This window comes from Ruditapes philippinarum, unplaced genomic scaffold (assembly GCF_026571515.1).
Source record: "Ruditapes philippinarum isolate M1 unplaced genomic scaffold, ASM2657151v2 ctg327_1_1_1_1, whole genome shotgun sequence".
Classification (NCBI taxonomy): domain Eukaryota; kingdom Metazoa; phylum Mollusca; class Bivalvia; order Venerida; family Veneridae; genus Ruditapes; species Ruditapes philippinarum.
In genome coordinates, this window is record NW_026851725.1 from 93281 (window position 1) to 119112 (window position 25832).

Below are 25832 nucleotides of genomic sequence, written 5' to 3' on the forward strand. Positions count from 1 at the left end.
TCATGAAACATGGAACACTTGATTATCATGACAATGCACAGTAAATATACAGGTGTCTCTTTTATACTTAGAATATTCATGAAAATTTGTTATTAAGAAGCAAGCGTTAACACCACATGGGATGCTTAAACCAAACATTACAATATTGTCTTCTTATCCACTCTCTTGACTCGCTTTCACTGAGAAAAGTTTTATGCAATTTGTGGCAAGAAACTCTTGTTATAGTCTGTGACTGGTGAGGAAGGATATTAAAATACTTTCACAAAAATAATAAATAATTGTTGCAAATTTTATTCCTGAATCAAATTATTAAACAAACAGATTAATACAAAGGTTTTTGACAGTAATATTACTATGCTTGGTAATTAGTAAAAATATGTTAGTTGTAAGGAAAAACATTATTGTATAAAAGTTAAAGTTTATATATAATGATCAAACTTCCAACTGGTAATATTTAATTTCTTCATGGAAAAACTTTCATCAATTAAATAACTTTAACAAAAAATTGTATGAAAATATCAATCTACATATGTACTAGTTTTTCATAAGTTCTTCTGTAAAGACTATTACATATGGGATATACTTTTATATTGCCATATTATTTGTCCCTAAAATGTCTTTTACAGCAAATTAGAAAGCCTCAAAGACACGTCAACTATTAGTTTCTAAGTACCAAACATTTATCCAAAAAACAATATACAGGTCAAGTAATATAAAAATAAGAAGTTTAGGATAATTTAAAGAACAAATGATGCTCATGAACAAAATACACTTTATTAAACTTTAGATTTAAAGCAATTTGTTAGATCATTGCATAAAAGCTAAAATAATAGATAAAAGTATAAATGAATAGACAAAAAATATGATTTTACTCGACATCTTCTACTAAATTAGAAAAAAAAATTAAGAAAATGTTTTATACAGGCAATGTTTAATTGTGGTTACTGGTATATTGAAACTTCTGAGTATACCTCCAAATTTATTTCACAGGCAGTGTTGTACTAGCTTCGCTGATTTGTAAAAGGAGCATACAAGCATGATTGAACATTCTTGGTACATTGTCTGTCATAATACAAAATATATATTATACTAGTTTGATGTGTTTGTACTCTATCCCCTCTCTAACCTTTCTGACCATTCAGTTTCATTATAGTTCATATGAATATTGGCATAAGCACACTACACTCCATTTCATTTTAAAGCTCATGTGTATAAATGCTCTGGCAAAAGCATGTCACATTCCATATCATTAAAGTTCATGTGAATCTTCTGGTAGCAAGGGTAGCAAGTAGCCTGCAGACATGAAACCGTGCAGCATTGTTTCTTGATCTTATCTGCAGAGACATCATGTAGCATTGAAGTGCATCTTTAGGTCTATTTGCTTGTTCCATTAGTTGCCCAAGTAGATTGAGGTCAGTTTCTTTATGTCTGAGATTTTTGTTTGTGTCAATGATCCATATGAGATCATTAAGTGCTTGTTGTTGATCTTGGTGTTTCTGTAGCCGACTGTAAACTTTGTAATGTAAAAAATGGAAGAAAGGGAGAGAATCCACTACCGCCCAGTTCATCCAGTAGTCTTCTCCCTCATTTCTATGATGTAGCATATCGTCTTGTGTAGATCTGAACATTTCAAATTGTAGTTCAGGAGGAGCACAGTTTATTTCACTTTGCTGGAATTGCACACAATGTGCTATATATTGTTGAATAAAAGATTCATTTTGGTCATTGCATATTTCAAAAAAATCTGGATTTGGCTTTGGAAGATGATTTCTATAGCAGCTACAAAGAGGAACTGTAACATCATTATTGAATTGTTGCGCTATATTTCTCAAAGTAATTTCAGTTCTTCCAAAATCTCCAGTGCAGTAAAACATTGAAGCCAGTTTTAATCTGTCTGACACATCACTTGATTTCAAGCCTGTTGAGAACCAGGTTAAAGCCTGATGTGATATGGATCCAGATTGACCAATACTTGATGATGCCAACATAGATCCCAAAGTAGTGAACAGTTTAGGTGCCAGAAATCTACATGCTGTCTGTTCCAGTTTATTTCCTTCTTTACTGTACTTCATTAATCTTTGAATACAGATTGATAGAGATTCTGTGCAGTACAAGATATGTTTTTGAAATTCATTCTTGATTTTTGAAAAATTAAGATATAAATAAGTTGACACAACTTTACTGATTTCAAGTTTAGATGGTGGGTAATGAATGACTTGAGGAATTATGTTCAATTTTATTTTCAGTCTTTGACCAACATCATCAATTTCAATACCAAGTAATCCAAGACCACCTCTTTGTACTAAAAGATTTATTGTTTGTAGAAGTTTGTATTTTTCATCAGCTGTGAATTGTCCTGCCATCAAGTTGTTTTCTTTTATTATAAAATGTGGACATTCTTCCCTTTGTAAACAGTTATATAATTGTAATAAACAAATAGTTAAACACTGGATTAAATTGCATTCTCTCCACATTTTCGATTCAATATTCTTTACACAATGCAAAATAACTGATTTACACATAAAACTAGACAAATTGTTTTCACCATTCAAATGGAGATATGACTTCACAATCATTTTCATTAAAACATAGCACCTTAACTGTGTAATGTTTAAATTAAACATCAAGCATCTTTCTGCTAGTGTTGTAGATATTCTCCATTCAATCAGTGGGTTCATACTTACTTTGCTGCCAACAGGAACAACGTAACAACTACTGCTAATAGCATATTGCTTAATTTCTTGTGTTGGACAGCTATCTGACTCCTGGTGCTGTAACCAATCTAAAGTTGAACGGGGCCATGATACACAAGGTAAAGCTGGAACATAGTCAGTTGCACAAAATCCATCTTTCGCTTGTGATGTAATTGCTGGCCCATGTTGATCTCCTTCGGATATCGCATTCTCCCATAAATCATTTGTTAGAAGTTCTCTTCCATTTATATCTCTCATATGATATATTTTTCTTACATCAGTTACTGGTAGAGGCACATCAGATGCTAACTGTTGTAGAGAACAGTATCCAGGGGTTGTATTGTTATCCTGTATCATAAGTAGGTTACATTTACCTTGTTTCCAGTCAGCCCAGTCTTGTATCACATTGAAATTATTAAAACATTGTAAAACATCCATATCAGAGTGAAGTCCTAGTGTTGTTGAACCTTCAGTCGTACTTCCTGGGTAAAATATTGTTTCGTTTCTATCATTTAACCTGTTTCTGATGGTATTCATTGTCTCTGTCAACATGAATATCTTTCTTCTTTTCATCACCATTGTCTCATTAACACCAATGTCATCTAAGACTTCTGACAGTCTCATAGATATGTTATGAGAGTAATCGTTTATGTGATACATGCTGAAATAGATAATACAAGAGATACAGAGATTAAAAATTAATGAAACAACTATACATGTATAGTCTAAGTTTGTGACATTTACAAATTACTGAACTCTAATTTTATAGTGCTTACATGTGTAAACAGGATATTTGTGTCAAAAATACAAACTAGGATGACAATCAATTATAAACATCAGGAATTTTTAATGTACCAAAATGTAGACATGCATTAGAATAACTTATGATATGATATGAAAAGGTTATGAATAATGGCAGGCACAAAAAATTTTTATTTAGAAACGTTTTAAAGGGATATTCAGGCAAAATAATGACAAAAATATTAAAATGATCTTATAACTCAAATCACGCTAAAATGACTTTTCATGAAGTTTCAGCATGAATTTCTGTTTAAATTCTATATACTTTGGGTTTGAAGCGTAAATATATCAATATATTTTGAACAAAATTTAGACGCCAATAGAATCACCAAATAGTTTTAAAACAAGTAATGTGACTTGAACAATCCCTTGAAGTTACAATAATAGATAATGTGGATATTGTATGATTGAAACAAGCCTAAGTCATTCATTTGACATTTTCTTAAAGGTTTCTAGAGTTCACTTTGACAACTATTGTGAAATGCTAGCGCTCTTACCTGACCCACGCGGGTCAAGTAAGGGAACCACCATTTTATTCTTTATATGGAGAAAAGTTTTGTTCCTTTGACTGTCTAATATATTATTTTGAGGGCATTTACAGATTAATGAATGAAAATTTCAAAACTAAGAAATAAAAATTTTGCCTGTGTCTCCCTTAAGTATGTAGTGAAAATTATAAAAATGTATCATAGGACTATTTTAATTCAATTATTGCTTAAAACAAATTTTGGCAAATTTCTAAATATTTAATTTAATATTATTAATAATAATAATATAATAATAATAAATTATTATTCTACTCTAGAATTAACAATTAACTGCTAACGTAGGTAAAATCAGATATCTTTCTGGTAGCTTGCCAACAACATTGATGTAATAATACTTTCGTAGTTTGTTGTTATGTCTGATTACTTAATATCAACATAACTATTCATTGTTATTGAAAGACCAATTCACTTGAAAACAGAAATTAAATATTTAGCAAAAATTATAAAATGTTAATAACATTTTAAATATAAATTTTGTTACCTGCTACTTGGTAGTAGAATCAGGATAACCTATGAAAATATTATTTGTTGCTGTAATGACGACATATATATAAATAAATGTAACATTATACTTTCTTTATTATAAATGGAAATCCCCTTGGAATGTTTAAAACTTCCTGTTTTGGTTTCAACAATTTTGTTGCAGTAAGGGAGGCAACTCAGTGTATTTCAATTGTATATCATTTTAACATTGTTATGCCCCATTTTGTATTGGTAGAAAATAAAATGCGAATAAAGAAACCACTTTGACTTTATTGTTAAAAGATTTTAAAATATTAAATTTGAAGGAAGTGGGTTTGTTTACACATAGAAAAGCTTGAAACATTGAACTTATTTTTACAGGAATCAGTAGGTTTAGGAGAACAAGCATTTAGTGATGATGATTTACCAGTTGATGCAGACATGGCTTCATTCATGGCAGAAGAAACATCTTCAATTAAAAAGAAAAAGAAAAGTACGCTTTTAAAAATTCTATTTTTGTGTGTGCTTAAACTGAAGGCTTTAAATAAGTTGAATAACCTTGTGACTAGGTTACTACCATATGTATATTTTAGTTTTGAAGAAAGTTTTTAGTTTTAGAATTAAAAAAGACCCGAAATTATATATTTCATTTCCAAATCAATATTAAAATGTCTAAATGATAAACAAGAAATTGTAACCCCGCTTGCGTTCAAGTATTGCTATTTGCAATGTAATGTTAGAGTTCCTATATCACACTATAGACAACCAAGTCTGTAAAACTTATCCTTTGTAATATTTTTCCCCTGCCTTTTTGAATGAAAGAGAGAAAGAAAATAGACCCTCCGTCTGGTCTGCCCCTGCACTACTGATGGGATAGGGCTATCTCTAAACTGTAAACAGAACAAAGAAGAACAATAGATGTTATTCCGACACAAAAGAGGAAGGGGCGCATGGCTCTCTATTAATGCAAAAAAAATAACAATAGAAATACACCTTTATCTCAGTTTGGTGCATAATCTGTCCGTCTGTTAGAAACTAAAGTGAAATAATGGAGTGAATATCAATGTTCAATCTGTACAAGACTTGTACTTGTGGGGAAAGAAGTTGTTTATTTTGTATAAATTTCAATTGCTTATTGGGTTTTAGAGATCAAAAAGAAAAAAAACCCATTATGTCACTCAGAAAAAACATTCTGTCTTCTGTCTGTCAGCATTTTGTAAACAGGCCATTTCTATGTCATATTAACAAGGAATTTGAAATAACTTGGCCAAATGTTTGTAATACTTCCAAGATCAATGGTCACTCTTGGTGATTATAAGGTCAACATTGTCTATTGAGGGTGTATATCGTGTCGCAGTCAATAACTTTCTTTTATCCATGAAGGGATTTGAAAGTAACATTAGCACAATGTTTACAATCAATGAGACAATGTGTCAATGCACCCAAAACATTACCTAGTTCACCTAAGGTTAAGACCACAGTTTGGAGGTCAATAGATTAACTATTCTGATTACAGGGATTATTTTGTGTCCTGCCTATACTTTCTTTATATAAAAGATTAAAATATGTCTAAATTATTTGGTACCAACATGTTCACAATAATAAGATGATGTTGTCTAGGCTAAAACTAGTCGCTTACATCTAAGGTCAATGTCACCGTTGGAGGTCAAAGATTAACATTGTCTTTTATGGAGTATATTTTGTTTCCAGTGCACAACTTTCTCATACATCAAGGGATTTTAAAAATACTTGGCATAAATGTTGACAATAATAAGACGATGTGTCAAGCACAACACCCCGATCCTTTTCTCCAAGGTCAAGGCCACACACGCATATCGTCAGCTTGTTCCAGTCAGACCCTTTAACTTAGAGTTATGGCCCTTGATTAGTTATGTAATATGCATATAGAGTAAAAATCGTTTCCGCACTACTTCTTGCAACTACTGCCTAGAATTCAACGAAACTTTATGGGAATCTTCAATACCAAGAGGAGATGCGCATATCGTTGGCTTGTTCCGTTCAGACACTTTAACTCAAGAGTTATGGCCCTTGATTAGTTATGCAGTATGTATATAAAGTAAAAATTGTTTCCGCGCTACTTCTCTGCAACTACTGGCTGGAATTCAATGAAACTTTATGGGAATCTTTTATACCAAGAGGAGATGCGCATATCGTTGCCTTGTTCCGGTCAGACACTTTAACTCAGAGTTATGGCCCTTGATTAGTTATGCAGTATGCATATAGAAGAAAAATTGTTTCTCGCGCCACTTCTCTCTGCAAACTCAATGCTGGTATATTCAACGAAAACTTTATGGAAACCTTCAATATCCAAGAGAAGATGCGCATAGGTCGCCTTGTTCCGGTCAGACACTTTAAACTCAGAGTTTATGGCCCTTGATTAGTTTATGGCAGTATGCATATAGAGCAAATATCATTACCGCGCTAACTTCTCTTGCAAACTACTGAACTGGAATTCAATGAAACTTTATGAGAAACCTTCAATACCAAACAGAAGATGCGCATATCATTGCCTTGTTGAGGTCAGATACACTTTAACACAGAGTTTATGGCCCTTGATTAGTTATGACAGTATCCATATAGAAAATACTTGTTTTCCTCACTTCCTTCTCTGGCAATCTACTGGCTTGATTCAATGAAACTTTATTAGAAACCCTTCAATACCAAGAGGAGATGCGCATATTGTCGCCTTGTTTTGGGTCAGACATTTTAAACTTAGAGTTATGACACCTTGATAACTTAGGCAGTATACAACCAGAGCAATAATCGTTTCTGGTGCTACTTCATCTGTAACTACTGGCTGAATTCAAATGAAACTTTATGGATATCCTAAGAGGAGTAATGTGCATAAAGTGCCTTTGTTTCGGTCAGATACTTATAATTCAGATTTAATGGCCCTTTATTAAGTTATGTAGTATGCATACATCTCATGGGCATTTCCAGATATTACTATTTAACACAAAGTTATGGCTCTGTTATTGCCCTGAATATTTATCAAGTTCAAAGAATGTGACTGTTTATGCCATGATTAATATATAAATAAAGCCTTATGTCTTCAGTTGTTGTGTTAATAATAACCAGTACTCAGCGGGGGATATAAATTCAACGAATTTGCTTGTCGTTACTGGCATGTGCAGAAATAGCATTGATCAAAATTTTGCACTGGCAGTCCAGATCCATACCTCAATATTTTGAGATAGCACAACTTTGTGTTTCATGTAAAAATTCCCTGTGGCGGGGGACATTGGTAACTCTGTTACAAATTCTTGTATTTCAGAGAAGAAGAAAAATAAAAATGAAGACAATAAAGAGGAAGATTCAGAGACTGTCAAGAAAAAGGTTTGTTTATAAGTCAAGTGCATTTAAAATGATGTCACACCAATATTTAACATAAAGATACTTATTTGTAAGGCAAGGTTACAATTAACATATGATACATTAAAATGAGATAAATATTGAAATGTTAGTTGCAATATATTGAAAAGTTTCTATCTATCAATCAAATTTATAAAATTTTGCAATAAGCTTGATACACAGATAATAGATCTACTTATATAACAGTGGCCATATCATTGGTTTATCACATTATTTATAAAGAATCACATGCAAAAGTACTTGCATCGAATCAGAGGAGTAAACTGCTGTAGATATTTTATGTTGGGTTTTGAACTAGAAAGTAGAATAACTTTGTCAGATGTGAAAGTAATTGAAGTACACATATATTTATTTATGTTGGTACGTCCCTTTGTTAGGAAAGTAGTCAACACTTGACATTAATGCTAGATGTCATTATCAGAGGTGAAAGAAATTGAAGTAATCATTTAGATTAGGATGTCCCTTTGTAATAGAAATATTCAACACCTTACACAATTCTAATTTAAAAATTAATCATTTACCTCATATAAACGCGAAACAACGCACTTTCAATCCCCCTCTTTTAGACCTCGAATAGTGAAAAAATGTCCTATTTGGGCCCCAAAGACATGTATGTGCCCCCTACTGTTTGTGGGGTTTGAAGGGGGGACTTGTGAGAGGCTAAAAATGACCCTAGATTGATCATAAGGTAATGTGTAACCAACACTGAAAAGCCTTTGACTCTATCTTAATCCCTTGAGAAGTTGCATGCACTTTTGAAATAATTTTTGATGGAAAATCAGGCAAGATAGTTATTTTTTTGGGCAACTTTTGAGATGGCCCCTCATTGCCATGGTAACAGGAATTTAAGAATGAGCATGTCGTTACAAAAGGCCGATGCGTCCAGTAAACATTTATTCATGTTTGGCTACGTCCCTTCAGAATGAAACCTCAAAAATCCTGTAAATGAAAACACCCTGTCTACCAACACAGAAATATCAGTTGTATAGATGAAAGGAAGCAATCTCTTTCAGAAACATGCAGAAGTCCTAATAACACAGAATTATCTACTCCAGACAGAAGTGTGAGCCCCAGCGAAGAAAAAACATGAAGTACTCATTCTGGGAGATTTCAGTCACTAAAGGACTTATAAGAAAAAAAATGAGTACTAATCAGATAAATGTCACCATAAAATCAACCAGTGGTGCAACTGTTCAGGACCTCTAGACAAAAATTGAAGATGATAGATCACATCGAAAATTAACAGAAGAAACTGACCTAATCATCTTGCACTACAGGCATAAACAATATCTCCAATGCCAACTCTCCGCATACTATCTGTGAAGACTTCAAAGAAATAGTTAATTTACTACAGACAGACTGTATCTGCTGAAAAAATATTGCTGAAACAAATAGTCTAATAGAAGACTCAATGCAGGCATAAGACTGATCAAAAAATCCTTGCATCGAAAAACAATGCAGGCATAAGTTCCAGACAACAAGTAAGCAACTCTTCCAGAGACCATGTAAATTTTCGACACATGCCAACAGCAGACAGAAAAATGCTCGGAGAATTCCAAATCCTCATCCTAGGTTCGGAGTTTATCGTGGAGTATGGAATCCCTGGCCAACATGGATGGTTCCGCACCGTCATTAGAGAATGACCTAGATGAATGTTTGATAAACGTTACTGACCAAAATAAAAAAGTGAACAACACTCCAGGAACAATATCCGAGAACTCATCTTCATTAGAATGTGATGAAGGAGTTGATATACTTCCCTCTTTGAATGAAATAACATTTGATAAGAAAGGACTAAATTTTTTCCACTTAAACATTCACTATCTTTACCCCAAACTTTACGATATCAAATATTTAGTAGACAAATATCCTGACATTGATGTATTAGGACTTCAAGAAACTTTTTTAAAGTGATGTTTTTTTTCTGATTCAGAGTTAACTTTAAATAATTATCAACTCTTTAGGCGTGACAAGAAATCAAATGGTGGGGGAATTGTTTTATATGTGAAGTCTTCATTGCCATGTGAACTAAGAGTTGACCTACAGTCTGAGGAAATTGAGTCAATATGGGCTTGAAATGAAACTTGACAAGCAAAAGCCTTTATTGTTAGGATACATTTACAGGCCACCTTCATCATTAACTTCGTGGAATTATAAAATTGAGGAGGTCCTTGATAAAATATTTACTGAAGACAAAGAAGTAATTCTTTTTGGAGATCTTAACTACAATTTTGGTGCTTCAGGCTCAAATAATTCAACATGGAACAATATAATCAATACTTTTAATCTTTCTCAACTTATTAAACGACCTACTAGAGTTACACCAGCATCATCAACTATTATTGACCATATCTATAGTAACCAACCACAAAATATCTCATACACTGCAGTACCTGTACTTTCAATTAGTGATCATTTTCCAATAATTTTTACTAGACGAACAAATAAAAATGTTAAAAAGGGTCCAACGCATGATATAATCAAATACAGGTACTTAAAAAACTTTAATGCTGATACATTCTTAAATGATCTGTCAAAACAACCATGGTCCCTTATTGATATGTTTAATGATCCAGATGATGCTTTAGACACTTTTAACAAATTATTTTTAGAAACTCTTAACATACATGCTCCATACAAACAAAAAAGAGTTAAACATAAAAATCAAGCTGATTGGTTCAATGAAGATATAGCTAATGCAATACATAGTAGGGACTATGCAAAAAAGAAAAATAATGTTGATGACTTCAAGTACTGGAAGACACAAGTGAAAAAACTCATCCATATAGCAAAAACAGATTTTTTTAACCATGAGATAAATTCAAATAAGAAAAATCCTAAAAAACTTTGGAAAAACTTGAAAAGTCTATCAGGAAAAACAGATGGTCAACAGACATCCTATATAAATGATGAAAATGGTTTGCCAATAACTGATCAAAAGTTAACAGCAGAAACATTTAACACCTTTTTTGCAAATGTATTTAAAAAAGCTGAAAATATAACTGAGTTATCACATAAAATGAAAATTGCTCTTCAAGAATCTTTTAAATCTGAAAGCACAAATCAACCAAATAAATTTGAAATCCCCTATGTTGAACTAAGTTATGTAAAACAAAAACTGAACAGTCTCGATATTACGAAAGCAACAGGCTTAGATGGCATTAGTGCAAAATTTCTAAAAACGGCAGCAAGTGTCATAGATAAACCCCTTTGTACCATAATAAACTTAAGTATTAAAACTGGAAAATTTCCTACACAGTTAAAACAATCAAAGGTAACACCAATCTACAAGAAAGGCCTCAAGTCTGACAAAAACAACTATAGACCAATTTCAGTTCTCCCACTTATTTCAAAAATATTTGAAAAACATGTTTCTGACAACTTGAAGCTATTTTTAGAAACAAACAATTTCCTCTACACAGCTCAATCAGGCTTCAGGGCATACCATTCATGTGAAACAGCACTTACAAATTTAATTGATAATTGGATAAATGCACTTAATGATGGCAAAATTGTTGGAACTGTTTTTCTGGACTTATCTAAGGCCTTTGATTTAGTTAATCACAAAATTCTTATTGAAAAACTACCCTTCTATCATCTTTCCTCACACACTATTACTTGGATTACATCATATCTGTCAGACAGGTCACAAAAAGTAAATGTGTCTGGTGTTTTATCAGAATCTGCTGAAGTTGTCTCCGGAGTACCCCAGGGCTCAGTCCTAGGGCCCCTGCTATTCTTAATTTACATAAATGACATACATCTTCATATAAAAAAGTCAAATACTGATATGTTTGCAGATGACACTTCTCTAACTTCAACTGGAAATACTATAAGGGAAGTAGAAGATAATCTTCAATCAGATCTTGATAGTATAAGCACATGGTGTGTACAAAAATTCAATGATACTAAATGCACAAAAAACTAAAGCTATGAATTTCTCAATAAAGCATTCAAAATCTGAGCATTCTTCAACACCTTCTCTTAACCTTCACAATCAAGAAATAGAATTTACAGACAATGAAAAAGTACTAGGAGTCTATGTTGACAAAAATCTAAAATGGAAAACACACATTCAAAAAATTATTAAAAATGCAATTCACAGCTCTATTTGCTTCTTAGAATTAAACAATATCTTGATCTTCATGCTAGAAAACTTTTCTTCAATGCATATATACTGCCACATTTGGACTACTGCTGCACTATTTGGGGAAACTGCAGCAGTGATTTACTCTCACAAATATCAAATTTCAAAAAAGAGCTGCTAGAATAATTTTGGACAAAAATTTTGATGCCCCATCAAATGAACTATTTAAAGAACTAAATTGGAAGTCCTTTTGACCAAAGAATCAGATACAAAAAGGCAATTCTAATGTATAAGTCAATAAATGAACCATCCTTTCCTAAGTATATGAAAAATAAATTTCAAACAGTAAATGACAGACACAACTTTAATTTGAGATCTGTCCAAAATGAAAAACTAATTGTACCTAAACCAAAAACAGAGTGTTTTAGGAAAACACTTAATTACTCTGGGCCTACAATATGGAATGACATTCCGATACATGTTAGAAATTCTGAAACTTTGAAAAAATTTCAAGCCAACTATATTCATTGGCAATTTTCCATTTAAATTATATATGTCATTTTTCCATTTTTATTGTGTACATAGTTTTCTAAATATGATACCAGGATGACTAACTGTGTTGTTTTTTAACATTAGTTGTATTTTTCAATATTGAAGTTTTGAAAATGCCACAAAGTGTAAAAAAAAAAAAAAATTAACAGTTTATTTCTTAAATGATGTTTTGTAAATGTTGACTATATAATGTTGTATATAATTTATGTCACATTGTATTTATATGTTGTTATGTTACATTGTATGTATATGCTGAGGCCCACATGGAAGATCGGGAAACCGAATGTGCTAGCCTCATTAAATAAAGTCGTTACTTACTTACTTACTTACTTACTATTTGTGCCAAGTTTGATTAGTATTGAAGCATTTTTCATAGTTTCATAGCAGTTTGAACTTGTAACAGGAGACTGTTCAATGAAAACGGCCATTTTTCACAATATGCTCATGAGGGAAAGGGTTAATGGTTATTTTATTGATCAAAATCTTATTCTATGATAACTCTATGTTTAACAGGCAGAGTTATCATTATTGATGATGGATGAAGGAGATAACAAGAAGCATTTTAATCTACAAGATCTCATGCAAGAAGATGGTAAAAAGAAAAAGAAGAAATTGAAGGCTAAAAAATCCAAGCCAGAAGAGGATGACTTTCAGGTAAAGTACATGTAACTTCTCTTAATTATTATATCAGTTTTCATTATAAACAGACATGGTGTAACTAATTTATTGACACTTTGGCAAGAATTTGTTGTAATTAATGCCCCCAAAATCTTGCCAAATTAAAGCTGACTTATGGTATTTATTTATTTAGAGAATTTCTCCCCCTGATACTAAACAAATTCTGACCAAAATTGGTAGAAATGTACTTAGGTATTATTAAATTGTACTGAATGAGGAAACAGTTTTTGTTGTGTCGCCTCTACGGAGTAGTGGCGACATATAGGGATCACTTCTCCGTCGTCTGTCTGTCCGTCTGTCTGTCCGTCCGTCACAAAACTTGTCCGGACTACCCCTCATAAACTACTGGTGCAATTTCATCCAAACTTTACAGGAATGATCAGTATCAAGTCTAGTTGTGCATATTGTCAGCATTTTCCGGTTCAATGATTTTTGTCAGAGTTATGGCCCTTTAATAATTTTTATTTTTAAAGTTTGTCCGGACTAGTTCTCTTATACCACTTATGCAATTTCAATGAAACTTTACAGGATTGATCTGTAGCTCAAGTCCTTGCGCATATTGCACGGGTTTTCCGGTTGAATGATTTTTGGCTGAGTTATGGCCCTTTGATAAAAAGGTGTTTTTTTCTGTGTGTTGCCAGATATGCAAAAGCTTGTCCGGACTACTCCTCATAAGCTACTGGTGCAATTTTATCCAAACTTTACATGATTGATCAGTACCAAGTCTAGTTGTGCACTGTCCGTCTGTCTGTCCGTCTGTCCCAAAATTTGTCCCAACATGAAATTGGCCATTATGAGGCGACACATGTGATTACTGATCGTTCTTGTTGTTAAATAGAAACCAGGCATTAAAGATTATACATAACGAAGAAGTATAGGCACCTCAATTGTCTTTTTTGAAATTCAGAAACTTTTTTGTTACTGTAATTGAAGCAAATTTATATTAGTTCTTCTTAAGAATTTAACAACCTAAAATCTGCACTTATATATCTTTACAGGTGAATGTAGCTGATCCACGATTTTCTGCCATGTATGATTCCCATTATTTCAACATAGACCCTTCTGCACCAGAATATCGCAAAACTCAAGGGACAGAGGCACTCATTACAGAGAAAATTAAAAGAAGTGGGAAAAGAGATAAACATAAAATGACAGTGTCCGACAGGGAGGAGGAGCAAGTGAAGAAACCAAAATTAATAAATAAACAAACTACAAATGAGGATAATTTAGCCTCTTTGATAAAATCGGTGAAAAGTAAAACAAAACATTTCCATAGCAATAAGTCAAAGAGATAGTAGATACAAGTTTTGTTATATTGTACATAAAGGACTAAATGTATAACATACTTAACTGGTATTGTTATTTTGGAATGAAATTTAAATTGCAGGGGACATGGACTCATCAATAGGTGTGATACTAGAATGTTATTGAACTGACATCATATAACCTTTTATTATAGGCTAAAATAAATGATGATAACTGAACATTTTTGTTGTTATAGAGATGAAGATAAAAGGCTCATACGGCTGTTTCTTTTTGCTTAACTTCTTTTCCTTTGGTTTGTAATTTTATTTTTCAAAACGATATACATCATCTTAATGATATTGCATTGAGTTGTAACATGTTTGAAAGTGGATCATATCAGAGATGTAATCTTTCTCAAACTTGGTTATAAAACAAATGACAGAAAATATTGAAACGGGTAACTGTTAATTTGATTAAAATTACAAGAAAAAATATTTTGTTGTTAAGTTGTTAACAATTTTAATTGTCGCCAGTGATCAAGATATTATTCAGTTTTATGAACTGATAGTATTATTGATGAAGAATTTATTAAAACAAAATACAACATACATTTCGTTGATGCTTTAATACGCATCTTAATGTACAATAATAAGAAATGGAAATATTTTTTGCATAATAATTTGGTATCTTTTTTACTTTTACATAAAGTATGTTTCAAATATTTAAACAGCATAAAGTTAAATCAGCATCAAAGACGACAAAATATACATATTAGTTTACTTTTTGCATTACACCAAATCTAAGCGTTATAATATATTTAAAAACATGATGAAACTGTTTATTGTTATTCACTGTTAAAACTCCTTAACTGCCTCCCTGCAAGAAATGTCAAAATTGCCCCCCTCCTCCCGTCCTTTCTCGTGTCGAAAATTTGATACCTATTATAATATTGAGTCTCACTGTCACACTTACTAATACCTTGAAAATACTTCATTCATGTAACATAGACATTGAGATAGGTGGCCTTTCGAAATATCTGTCTGATTGAAAATTGCACTTTTTATGTACTATATTAGATTGTGGCAAGTTTTTTAAATAATTGATAAGATTAAAAGTATATCTAAAATCGAACACAATCTTAGCCATTTTAATTTGATACACGCTTATGATCATTTTTAGCTCGACTATTCAATAAGAATAAGTAGAGCTATTGCAGTCACCCGAGCGTCGGCGTCGGCGTCGGCGTCGGCGTAACCACTTATGTTAAAGTTTTTGTAATAGTTCAAATATTTTCAAAGTCCATTGACATATGGCTTTGAAACTTTGCACACTTGTTCACCATCATGACCCCAACCTGTAGACAGGAGGAGGTAACTCTATCAAGTATTTTGACAGAATTATGCCCCTTTTTCGACTTAGAATTTACGTTAAAGTTTTTGTAATAGTTCAAATATTTTCAAAGTCCATTGACATATGGCTTTGAAACTTTGCACACTTGTTCACCATCATGACCCCAACCTGTAGACAGGAGGAGGTAACTCTATCAAGCATTTTGACAGAATTATGCCCCTTTTTCGACTTAGAATTTCCGTTAAAGTTTTTGTAATAGTTCAAATATTTTCAAAGTCCATAGACATATGGCTTTGAAACTTTGCACACTTGTTCAACATCATGACCACAACCTGTAGACAGCAGGAGGTAACTCTATTAAGCATTTTGACAGAATTATGCCCCTTTTTCGACTTAGAATTTACGTTAAAGTTTTTGTAATAGTTCAAATATTTTCAAAGTCCATTGACATATGGCTTTGAAACTTTGCACACTTGTTCAACATCATGACCCCAACCTGTAAACAGGAGGAGGTAACTCTATCAAGCATTTTGACAGAATTATGCCCCTTTTTCGACTTAGAATTTACGTTAAAGTTTTTGTAATAGTTCAAATATTTTCAAAGTCCATTGACATATGGCTTTGAAACTTTGCACACTTGTTCACCATCATGACCCCAACCTGTAAACAGGAGGAGGTAACTGTATCAGGCATTTTTTTTACTATCAAGCACTAAGAATAGTCGAGCATGCTGTCCTACCGACAGCTCTTTTTATTATTACTTGATCGGGTATATAAGTCAACGAACAAGGAACTATATCATATTATCATGTGTATAAATAAAAAAATTTGGACTGTTAAGAAACCTCTTTAACCGCTGCCTATAAGAATTGATATCATGCTTAACCTTTAAATAGTTTACAATAATTGCCCATTGTATGATGCAGAACAATGATCAACAATATTACACACGCACATAACTGTTCAAAAAAGTGTAGATAAAGAGATACAGCTTAATGATTCATAAACATGTATTTTTATGATTTTGGGGGGTGTAAACGGGGATCAAATTTTAATTTCTTTTCCTTTTAAAAAATATTTTTAAGAAAAATGATTCCCCATTTTAAAACCACCCTGCTATCGTTTTTATTTAAAAAATTTTATATTAAACTTTGTTGAATATAAAATGAACCCCTGAGTACAAAGGGGGTTAAAACCTTTTGTAAGACGTTTGAATAAAATGGCTAGTTTAAAATTTAAAATTTCAATTTAAAAGCACAAAAAAGCATTTCTTTTTACATGAAAATTATACCCCCCCGGGGAAAGGGGTTGGGTTTGGGGAGGACTTTTTAAAGGGTTTGATTTTAAAAAAACGTAAAATGGGGTCAAAAAAAAGGGTTACACCCCCCAAATTTTTTTAAACCCCCAATTTTTAAACCATAGGTTACTTTTTCCCGGGACTTTTTCCGGGGGAAAATTTTTTTTTTTGAATTTTTCTCGATTTTTTTCTGGGGTTTTGGGCTCTAAGGGGGTTGGGCCTTTACTTCCCATTTCACAAATTGGGGTCGACCCCCCAAAATTAGGAAAAAAGGGAGACTTTTTTTATTTTTTAAAGGAAACCTTTTTTGGGGCCTTAATAACGGGAAAGGAAAAGGGAAAGTTTCAAAGAAAGATTTTTTACAAGTTAATCCAAGAAAATAAAAGGAAATATTTTTCCAGCAGGAAAAAAAAAAATAAAAAGGCAAAAAAAGCTGAAAACCCTTTTCCCAAACCCCGGGTTTGGGGTTTTTTAAAATTTTAAAACAAGTCTAAATTTTTTTGTAAAAAATTTTATTCCCCTAAATTTTACAATATACGGGGAAAACCCTAGGTAGAAACCAGTTTTTTTTGGGTTAAATTATTTTTAAACGCTGTCATAGGGGTTTTTTTTCCTATAAAAAAATGCTATCATACATTTAAAGGGAATTTGTGGGGGGTTAAAAACAATTTTGCTATTTAAACCCCACCTGGGGAAAGTTTTAAACTTTTCCCATAAAACATTTTTTTTCATTTTTAACACACCTGGCCTCAAGGGAAAACTTTAAAAACCCCAAATCCCAAAAGGGATTTTTTTTAAAAATTTTGGGGTTTTTGGGGTTTTTTTTTTTGGGTCAGGGGAAATTTTTTTAAAAAGGGATAAATTTGTTGGGAATGGGGTTTAAAAAATTTTTTTAATGAAAATTTTGCTTTTTACCCCAAAATTTTCCGGGACCGGGTATTTTTTTTTTGGGTTTTTTGTTTTTATATTTTCCTCCCCCCCTTTTTAAAGATCTGTTAGACAGGGGAAAAGGGCTTTAACGGGGTTGGCAATTAAAAGGTGCTGAATAAAAAGGGGAGTTTTTCTTAATATTTTAATGCTTTAAGTTTTTATACCACATGAAAAAAACATTTGAAAAAAATTTTAAATGTGGGGTGCTTTTTTTGGGAGTTTTCCTTTCCAATTATAAACCCCAGTTTTTTCCCAATGCCCCTTTTCCGTTTTAAGGTATGTATCTCGGGTCAGTTTTACTGTGTCAGGATAATTTTTAGAAATTTTTTTGGGTTTTTGGAAAACCCAACCTTACATAAATTGGGAAAACCAATTATCATCACAAAAAATTGTATTTTTACATACAAATTTGTACAAAAGGGGTAAGTAATCAGTGGTTAATTCTTCTTCAAAAAACATTTTTTAAAACTTAACATGTTTTGTTTTTTATAAAGATGTCTTGGTAAAAATTTTTAAAAAGGGGAAACCCGGGATTTTCTGGAAAAATTTGGGTTTCAACCCTTTTTAAATTAAAATTTTTGGGCTTTGACAGAAAAAAAGGAAATTTTTTCTTGGGGTTGGGGAATTTAAAAAGAGGGGTTTTTGATGGTTTTTTGGTTTTTTTTTAAAATTGTAATAAAATATTTTTGTTTGGTAAATTTTCCCTTTAGGGTGGGATTTCTTTTTATGGTTTTTTTAAAAAGGGCAATTTGAACGGGAAAATTTTTAAAATGTTTACTTTTTTTTTTTTCCCTTTACAAAAAGTCTCTTGGGTTAGACAACAAAGGGGAGCATTTTTGAATTTTTTAATCCAGGATTTTTTCTAGAATTTTTTCCGGGAAGGGTTTTAAAAATTTTTCCCTTTTAAAATTTATTTTTCAGACTAAAAGGGGTTATTTGGGGCTTTTCCCCCGCTAAATTTTTAAAAATTAAAGTTTTGAATGGTGTTGGGCCCCTTTTGGGGAAAGGTAATACTTTATTTTGGGCCCACCAAATGTTAATTTAAACCAAAAAAGGGGGTTAACTTTGGCCCCCAAAAAAAGGGGAAAAAAAAAAATGGTTTTATAATGGAAAATTGGGGGATAATTTTGGTTTTTAGGGCTAGGGTTTTAAAAATTTTCCTTTTCATTAAAGAATAGACTGGGATTTTTTTTCCCCTTTAGAAAAAAAAAGAACTCCCCCCCGGGTTTTTTTTGGGCTTTTTTAGGACGGGGAAATTTTTTTTTTTTAGGTTTGGGTGTTTTTTATTTTTTGTTTTAGGGCTAGACCATCAATTTTTTTGGGAAAATTAAAAGATCATTCCCCCTTTACTCCGGGGTTTTTTGAATAATTTTTTCTAATTTGGGGAAAAAAGGGCCCCAAAATTTAAAAAGGGTTTTTAAAGCGGTTTTTTACTCAAAATTTGGGGCTTTAAAAAGGCAAGGGGAAATTTCGATTTTTTTTGGGGCTTTTTTCCTGAACTATTCCCTTTTAAAATTTTTCCCCCTCCAAGCTAATTCCCCATTTTGGGTTTTTTTTTTTGCTTTTTTACCCCGGGAGCTCCCTTTTAAATTTTTTTTCTTAACCCAATTTGGAAAAAAAAGATAAATTACAGAAAAAAACCGTTTGATTTTTTAAATGGTTTTTTTAATTTTTTAAAATTTAAAATACCCAAAAACAAACGTGGGAACGTGTGGGAATTAAAATTTTTCAGAGGGTTTTTCCAATAATTTCTAAAAAGGGGTTGAGGGAAAAAGATTTTCAAGGGGTTATTTGCTTCAAAACCAGATGTTTCCCCTTTTTTGATTTGGGGAAATTTTTTAGTTTTTAAAACATTGTTTATACAATACTAAAAAGGGGTTTGTAACAGTACACCAAAATGATTTCTATTTTGGGAAATCACATGTTGCAGAATGCTTTTTAAGTGGCATTTGGTTATATTTTGTAGGGTGGTAAAATAAAGTTGATGTCATGTTTAATCATAATTGGTTATAAAAAAAAAATCAAACAATTTCATCACTGAAATGAAACCATTGTAAAAAAAAACAGAAGCCTTTTATTTTACAAAACTTAATTGCTATGAAAAAGGAATTGTTCAAAATTTGAATGTTAAAACAATTGGCAACCCCTCACATATTTTTTATAAAGTTTTATTTTTTTACCAGAGGCAATGTCACTTTAAAAGACACTTAGAAACAAAACTTTATGAGTATAATTGTAAAACAAGCCTTAAATGATTCAGATAGTATTAAAGATAAAAGCCTAAATATGGTTTGTCCAGAGATAATTTGATTTTCTTTGATATCTTTGTTTTAATAAAGGTGCTGATTATCGTGCAAAAATTTGAAAACATTAGGGAGATGGGGACAGTTTGGGGCTGGGCTTTGGGTGGGTTTTAAAATTTTGGGTAAATAAAAAAAGCTTCCTTTTTGAAACCCAAAATTTCGGGGAAAATTTAAAAAAAAACAGATGGGGTTTTTAAAGGGGAAAAAACTGGGGGGGCCCAAGGGGGAAAGGGATTTTTTAACCCCTGTTACTTTTTACAGCTTTAAAAGCAATTTTTCCCAAAACCCAATTTTTTTAATTTTTTTAGCCATTTGTAAAGGGGTTTCAGTCAATTTTAGAGTTTCCCCTATCTAATCTAAATTTTTTTTCTTCATTGGGGCAATTTTACCTTCTGTTTCAGTTACGCCAGGGGGAAAAAACCTCAGATTTTGGGGGTTGAAAATTTTTTTTTTAACCTTGGGCCCTTTTGGTTTTTTGGGTTTTTTTTTGGGTCATTTTTTAAAGAAAAATGTTTGTCTTTTAAAATTTTTTTATTCCAGTAGGGTTATTTTTAAAAATAAAGAAAAGGTATAACAAAGAAATTATCATTTTTTTAAATACAGTTGTTTTAGAAAAGGGGGGATTTTTTCCCGGGGAAGGGAAAATTTTTTTGGAGGTTTGGTTGGGCCCCTTTTTTAACCCTTTTTTTTGGCCAAAATTTCCTTTTTAAGGTTTTGGGTTTTTTTCAAAAAAAAAAATAACATCATCATTTAAAAAAAGAAACACTTTTTATTTTTCATGAATTGGGGGAGTTAAAAATACAGGGTCTCTTTTTAAATTTTGGGAAAATTTTTATTTAAAAAATTTTTATTAAAAAAAGCGTTTTTAAACACCACATCGGGATCGCCTTAAACCAAACATCTAACAATATTGTCTTCTTATCCACTCTCTTGACGCGCTTTCACTGAGAAAAGTTTTGTGCAATTTGTGGCAAGAAACTCTTGATATAGTCTGTAACTGGTGAGGAATGATATTAAAATATAAATACTTTCACAAAAATAATAAATAATTGTTGCAAATTTTATTCCTGCATCAAATTATTAAACAAACAGATTAATACAAAGCTTTTTGACATTAATATTGCTTGGTAATTAGTTAAACTATGTTAGTTGTAAGGAAAAACATTATTGTTTAAAAGTTCAAGTTTATATAAAATGATCAAACTTCCAACTGGTAATACATGTATTTAATTTCTTCATAGAAAAACTTTCATCAATTAAATAACTTTAACAAAAAAGTGTATGAAAATATCAATCACTACATACTAGTTTTTCATAAGTTCTTCTGTAAAGACTATTACATAATAGGATATACTTTTATATTGCCATATTATATGTCCCTAAAATGTCTTTAACAGCAAATTAGAAAGCCTCAAAGACACGTAAACTATTAGTATCTATATACCAAACACTTATCTAAACTTTTCTAGATAACACAAATTGAACAGACTATCTACATGTACAAAACAAGCAATATCAATGAAAACAATATACAGGTCAAGAAATATAAAAATAAGAAGTTTAGGACAATTTGAAGATCAAGTGATGCTCATGTACAAAATAAACAATCAAACTTCAGTTTTAAAGCTACAATGTTTTGGTTAGACCATTGCAAAAAAAGCTAAATGAATAGATAAAGTATAAATGAATAGATATAAAATATTATTTGACTTGATATAAAAAATCAAACATCTTCTACTAAATTAGAAAAAAAATTAAGAAAATGTTTTATACAGGCAATGTTTAATTGTGGTGACTGGTATATTTAAAATTCTGAGTATACCTTAAAATTTATTTCACAGGCATTTTTGTTCCAACTTCACTGGTTTTTAAAAAGGAGCATACAAGCATGATTGAACATTCTTGGTGTCTATCATTGTACAAAATATATATTATACTAGTTTAATGTGCTTGTACTCTATCCACTCTATCCACTCTTTTTTATCAGATGAGAGATAATTTTTAAAGCCTTTCTGACCATTCAATTTCATTATAATTCATGTGAATGTTGGCATAAGCACACTATACTACATTTCCATTTATTACTCATGGGTATATTTGCATTGGCAAAAACAAGTCACATTCCATTTCATTAAAGTTCATGTGAATCTTCTGGAAGCAAGGGTAGCAAGTAGCCTGCAGACATGAAACCGTGCGGCATTGTTTCTTGATCTTATCTGCAGAGACATCATATAGCATTTAAGTGCATCTTGAAGTCTATTTGCTTGTTCCATTAGTTGTCCAAGAAGATTGAGGTCTGTTTCTTTGTGTCTGAGATTTTCGTTTGTATCAATGATCCATATGAGATCATTCAGTGCTTGTTGTTGATCCTGATGTTTCTGTAGCCGGCTGTAAATTTGGTATTGTAAAAAATGAAGAAAAGGGAGAGAATCCACAACCGCCCAATACATCCAGTAGTCCAAATGTTCGTTTCTATGATGTCGCATATCATCTTGTGTAGATCTGAACATTTCATATCGTAGTTCAGGAGGAACACAGTTTATTTCACTTTGCAGGAATTGTACACAATATGCTATATACTGTTGAAGAGAAGATTCATTTTGGTCATTGCATATTTCAAAAAAATCTGGATTTGGCTTTCGAAGATGATTTTCATAGCAGCTACAAAGAGGAACTGTAACATCATTATTGAATTGTTGCGCTATATTTCTCAAAGTAATTTCAGATCTTCCAAAATCTCCAGTACAATAAAACATAGAAGCCAGTTTTAATCTGTCTGACACATCACTTGATTTCAAGCCTGTTGAGTACCAGGTTAAAGCCTGATGTGATATGGATCCAGATTGACCAATACTTGATGATGCCAAGATAGATCCCAAAGTAGTGAACAATTTAGGTGCCAGAAATCTGCATGCTGACTGTTCTAGTTTATTTCCTTCTTTACTGTACTTCATTAATCTTTGAATACAGATTGATAGAGATTCTGTGTCATACAAGATATGTTTTTGAAATTCATTATTGTTTTTTGAAAAGTTAAGATATAAATGAGTTGACACATCTTTACTGATTTCAAGTTTAGATGGTGGGTAATGAATGGCTTGAGGAATTATGTTCAATTTTATTTTCAGTCTTTGACCGACATCATCAATTTTAATACCAAGTAATCCAAGACCACCTTTTTGTACTAAAAGATTTATTGTTTGTAAAAGGTTGTATTTTTCATCAGCTGTGAATTGTCCTGCCATTAAGTTATTTTCTTTTATTATAAAGTGTGGACATTCTTCCCTCTGTAAACAGTTATATAATTGTAATAAACAGATTGTTAAACACTGCATTAAATAACATTTTTTCCACATTTTTGATTCAATATTCTTTACACAATACAAAACAACCGATTTACACATAAAACTAGACAAATTGTTTTCACCATTCAAATTGAGATATGACTTCACAATCATTTTCATTAAAACATAGCACCTCAACTGTGTAATGTTCAAATTAAACATCAAGCATCTTTCTGCTAGTGTTGTAGAAATTCTCCATTCTATCTGTGAGTCAATACTAACTTTGCTGCCAACAGGAACGACATAACAACTACTGCTAATAGCATATTGCTTTATTTCTTGTGTTGGCCATACATCTGATTCCTGGTAATGTAACCAATCTAAAGCTGAACGGGGCCATGATACACAGAGAAGGGCTAGAGCACTGTCAGTTGCAGCAAATCCATCTTTCACTTGTGTTGCAATTGATGGCCCATGTATTTGTCCTCCCTCAGGGATTATGCTCTCCTGTATATCATTTTTTAAAAGTACTCTTCCATTTATATCTCTAATATGATATTTATCTCTAACATCAGTTACTGGTAGAGGTACATTAGTTCCTAACTGTTGTAGAGAACAGTAACCGGGTGTTGTATTGTTATCCTGTATCATCAGTAGATTTGTCTTCCCTTTTTTCCAGTCAGCCCAGTCTTGTATCACATTGAAATTATTAAAACATTGTAAAATATCAATATCAGAGTGAAGTCCTAGTGTTGTTGAACCTTCACTCTGACTTCCTGGGTAAAATATTGTTTCGTTTCTATCATTTAACCTTATAGTGATGGTATTCATTGTCTCCATCAACATGTGTATCTTTCTTCTTTTCATCACCATTGTCTCATTAACACCAATGTCACCTAAGACTTCTGACAGTCTCAAAGATATGTTATGGGAGTAATCGTTTATGTGATACATGCTGAAATAGGTAATACAAGAAATAAACTGAGATTGGAAATTAATAATACAACTATATAGTCTAAGTTTGTGACATGTACAAATTACCGATGTTTGATTTTTATAGTGCTTTTATGTGCAACTTGAATTATTCTTGTCAAAATACAAACAAGAATGATGATATCAACATCATTAATGTACCAAATGTAGATATGCATTGGAGTAAATTTAGATTTGATAAAAAACAGGTCATGAATAATGGCTGTTGCATTTATTTTGAAACATTTTAAAGTGGGTAGGTCTACAATCAGCATATTTTTTTCTTAGTACATGTATTTCAAATATAGATAAAAACAATAGAAATGAATCTTTTGAATATTATTATAAAATATTGCTGGAAAAAGATGATTGGTAAATTTCTAAATGATTCAGTATGAACATTTAAGTATTATGAATACCGGTAATAATATTCTATTCTTGAACAATTTATTATCTGCTACATTAATATATACATGTATGTAAAATTGGATCTCACACTTGCCAACAACATTCATGTATAATTCTTTCATGGTTGTTTTTACATCTAATTCTTAATACTATCAACAAAATTATTCATTGTATTATAAAACTTCCATAATAGACCAATTAACTTTTAAAGCAGAAATTAATTTTGAGCAAAATTATAAAAAAATTATACTTTTAATATAAATCTCGTTACGTGCTTGTTGTTAGTAGAATCAGAATAATCCATAAAAATATTATTTGTTGCTGTACTGACGAAAGATATATAAATAAATGTCATATGATACTATTATATTACAAATGGAAATCCCCTTGGAGATTTTAGACTGCCTCTTATGGTTACCACAATTTTGTTTTTACATTTATGTAAAATGGGATTATCTGTCTCATACTTGCCAACAACATTCATGTATAAATTCTTCATTGCTTTGTTTTTATGTCTGATATTAAAATTTATCAGCAAAATTATTGATTAATAGAAACAGAACTGTCATTATAGACCAAAACACTTTAAAGCATAAATTCATATTGAGCAAAATTATAAAATGTTAACACTTTTAATATAAATTTTGTTACCTGCTAGTTGTAAGTAGAATCAGGATAATCTATGAAAATATTATTTGCTGCTATAATGACGAGAGATATATAAATAAATGTCATATGATTTTTTTTTATTACAAATGGAAATCCACTTGGAATTTTTTAAACTTCCTCTTTTGGTTTCAACAATTTTGGGATAGTATGGGAGGCAACT

General features: G+C 31.6%; 2 protein-coding genes across 7 annotated transcripts in view; one reads left to right on the forward strand and one right to left on the reverse strand.

The window, feature by feature from the left end:
- Positions 1 to 14602, forward strand: part of LOC132738133 (ESF1 homolog) — a 47643-nt gene extending 33041 nt beyond the window's left edge. For 4 of the 5 annotated variants that reach the window (XM_060725603.1, XM_060725589.1, XM_060725617.1 and 1 more), the window contains exons 11-14: positions 4886 to 4997; positions 7800 to 7861; positions 13050 to 13190; positions 14213 to 14602. In XM_060725603.1, the coding sequence (XP_060581586.1) occupies positions 4886 to 4997; positions 7800 to 7861; positions 13050 to 13190; positions 14213 to 14509 (612 nt within the window). In that variant the 3' untranslated portion in view covers positions 14510 to 14602. The remainder of the gene's footprint in view (positions 1 to 4885; positions 4998 to 7799; positions 7862 to 13049; positions 13191 to 14212) is intronic. The other variant, XM_060725598.1, reaches the window with a different exon arrangement.
- On the reverse strand, positions 276 to 25756 carry LOC132738163 (uncharacterized). Of its 2 annotated transcripts, XR_009626825.1 has the most exons (3): positions 25655 to 25756; positions 21587 to 24578; positions 276 to 474 (listed from the first exon to the last, which is right to left on the reverse strand). XR_009626825.1 is itself a non-coding variant. In XM_060725630.1 (2 exons), the coding sequence occupies exon 2, from the start codon at positions 24575 to 24577 to the stop codon at positions 22478 to 22480; it is 2100 nt and encodes a 699-aa protein (XP_060581613.1). In that variant the 5' UTR covers position 24578; positions 25655 to 25756; the 3' UTR covers positions 21410 to 22477. The 2 variants fall into 2 exon arrangements, 1 of the variants encoding a protein (XP_060581613.1); XM_060725630.1 differs by lacking the exon at positions 276 to 474 and having other exon boundaries at positions 21410 to 24578.
- Positions 25757 to 25832: the final 76 nt, after the last annotated feature.

Coding starts and splice junctions, on each gene's coding strand:
- LOC132738163 (XM_060725630.1), bottom strand. CDS start 24,577: ATGTATCACATAAACGATTACTCCCATAACATATCTTTGAGACTGTCA.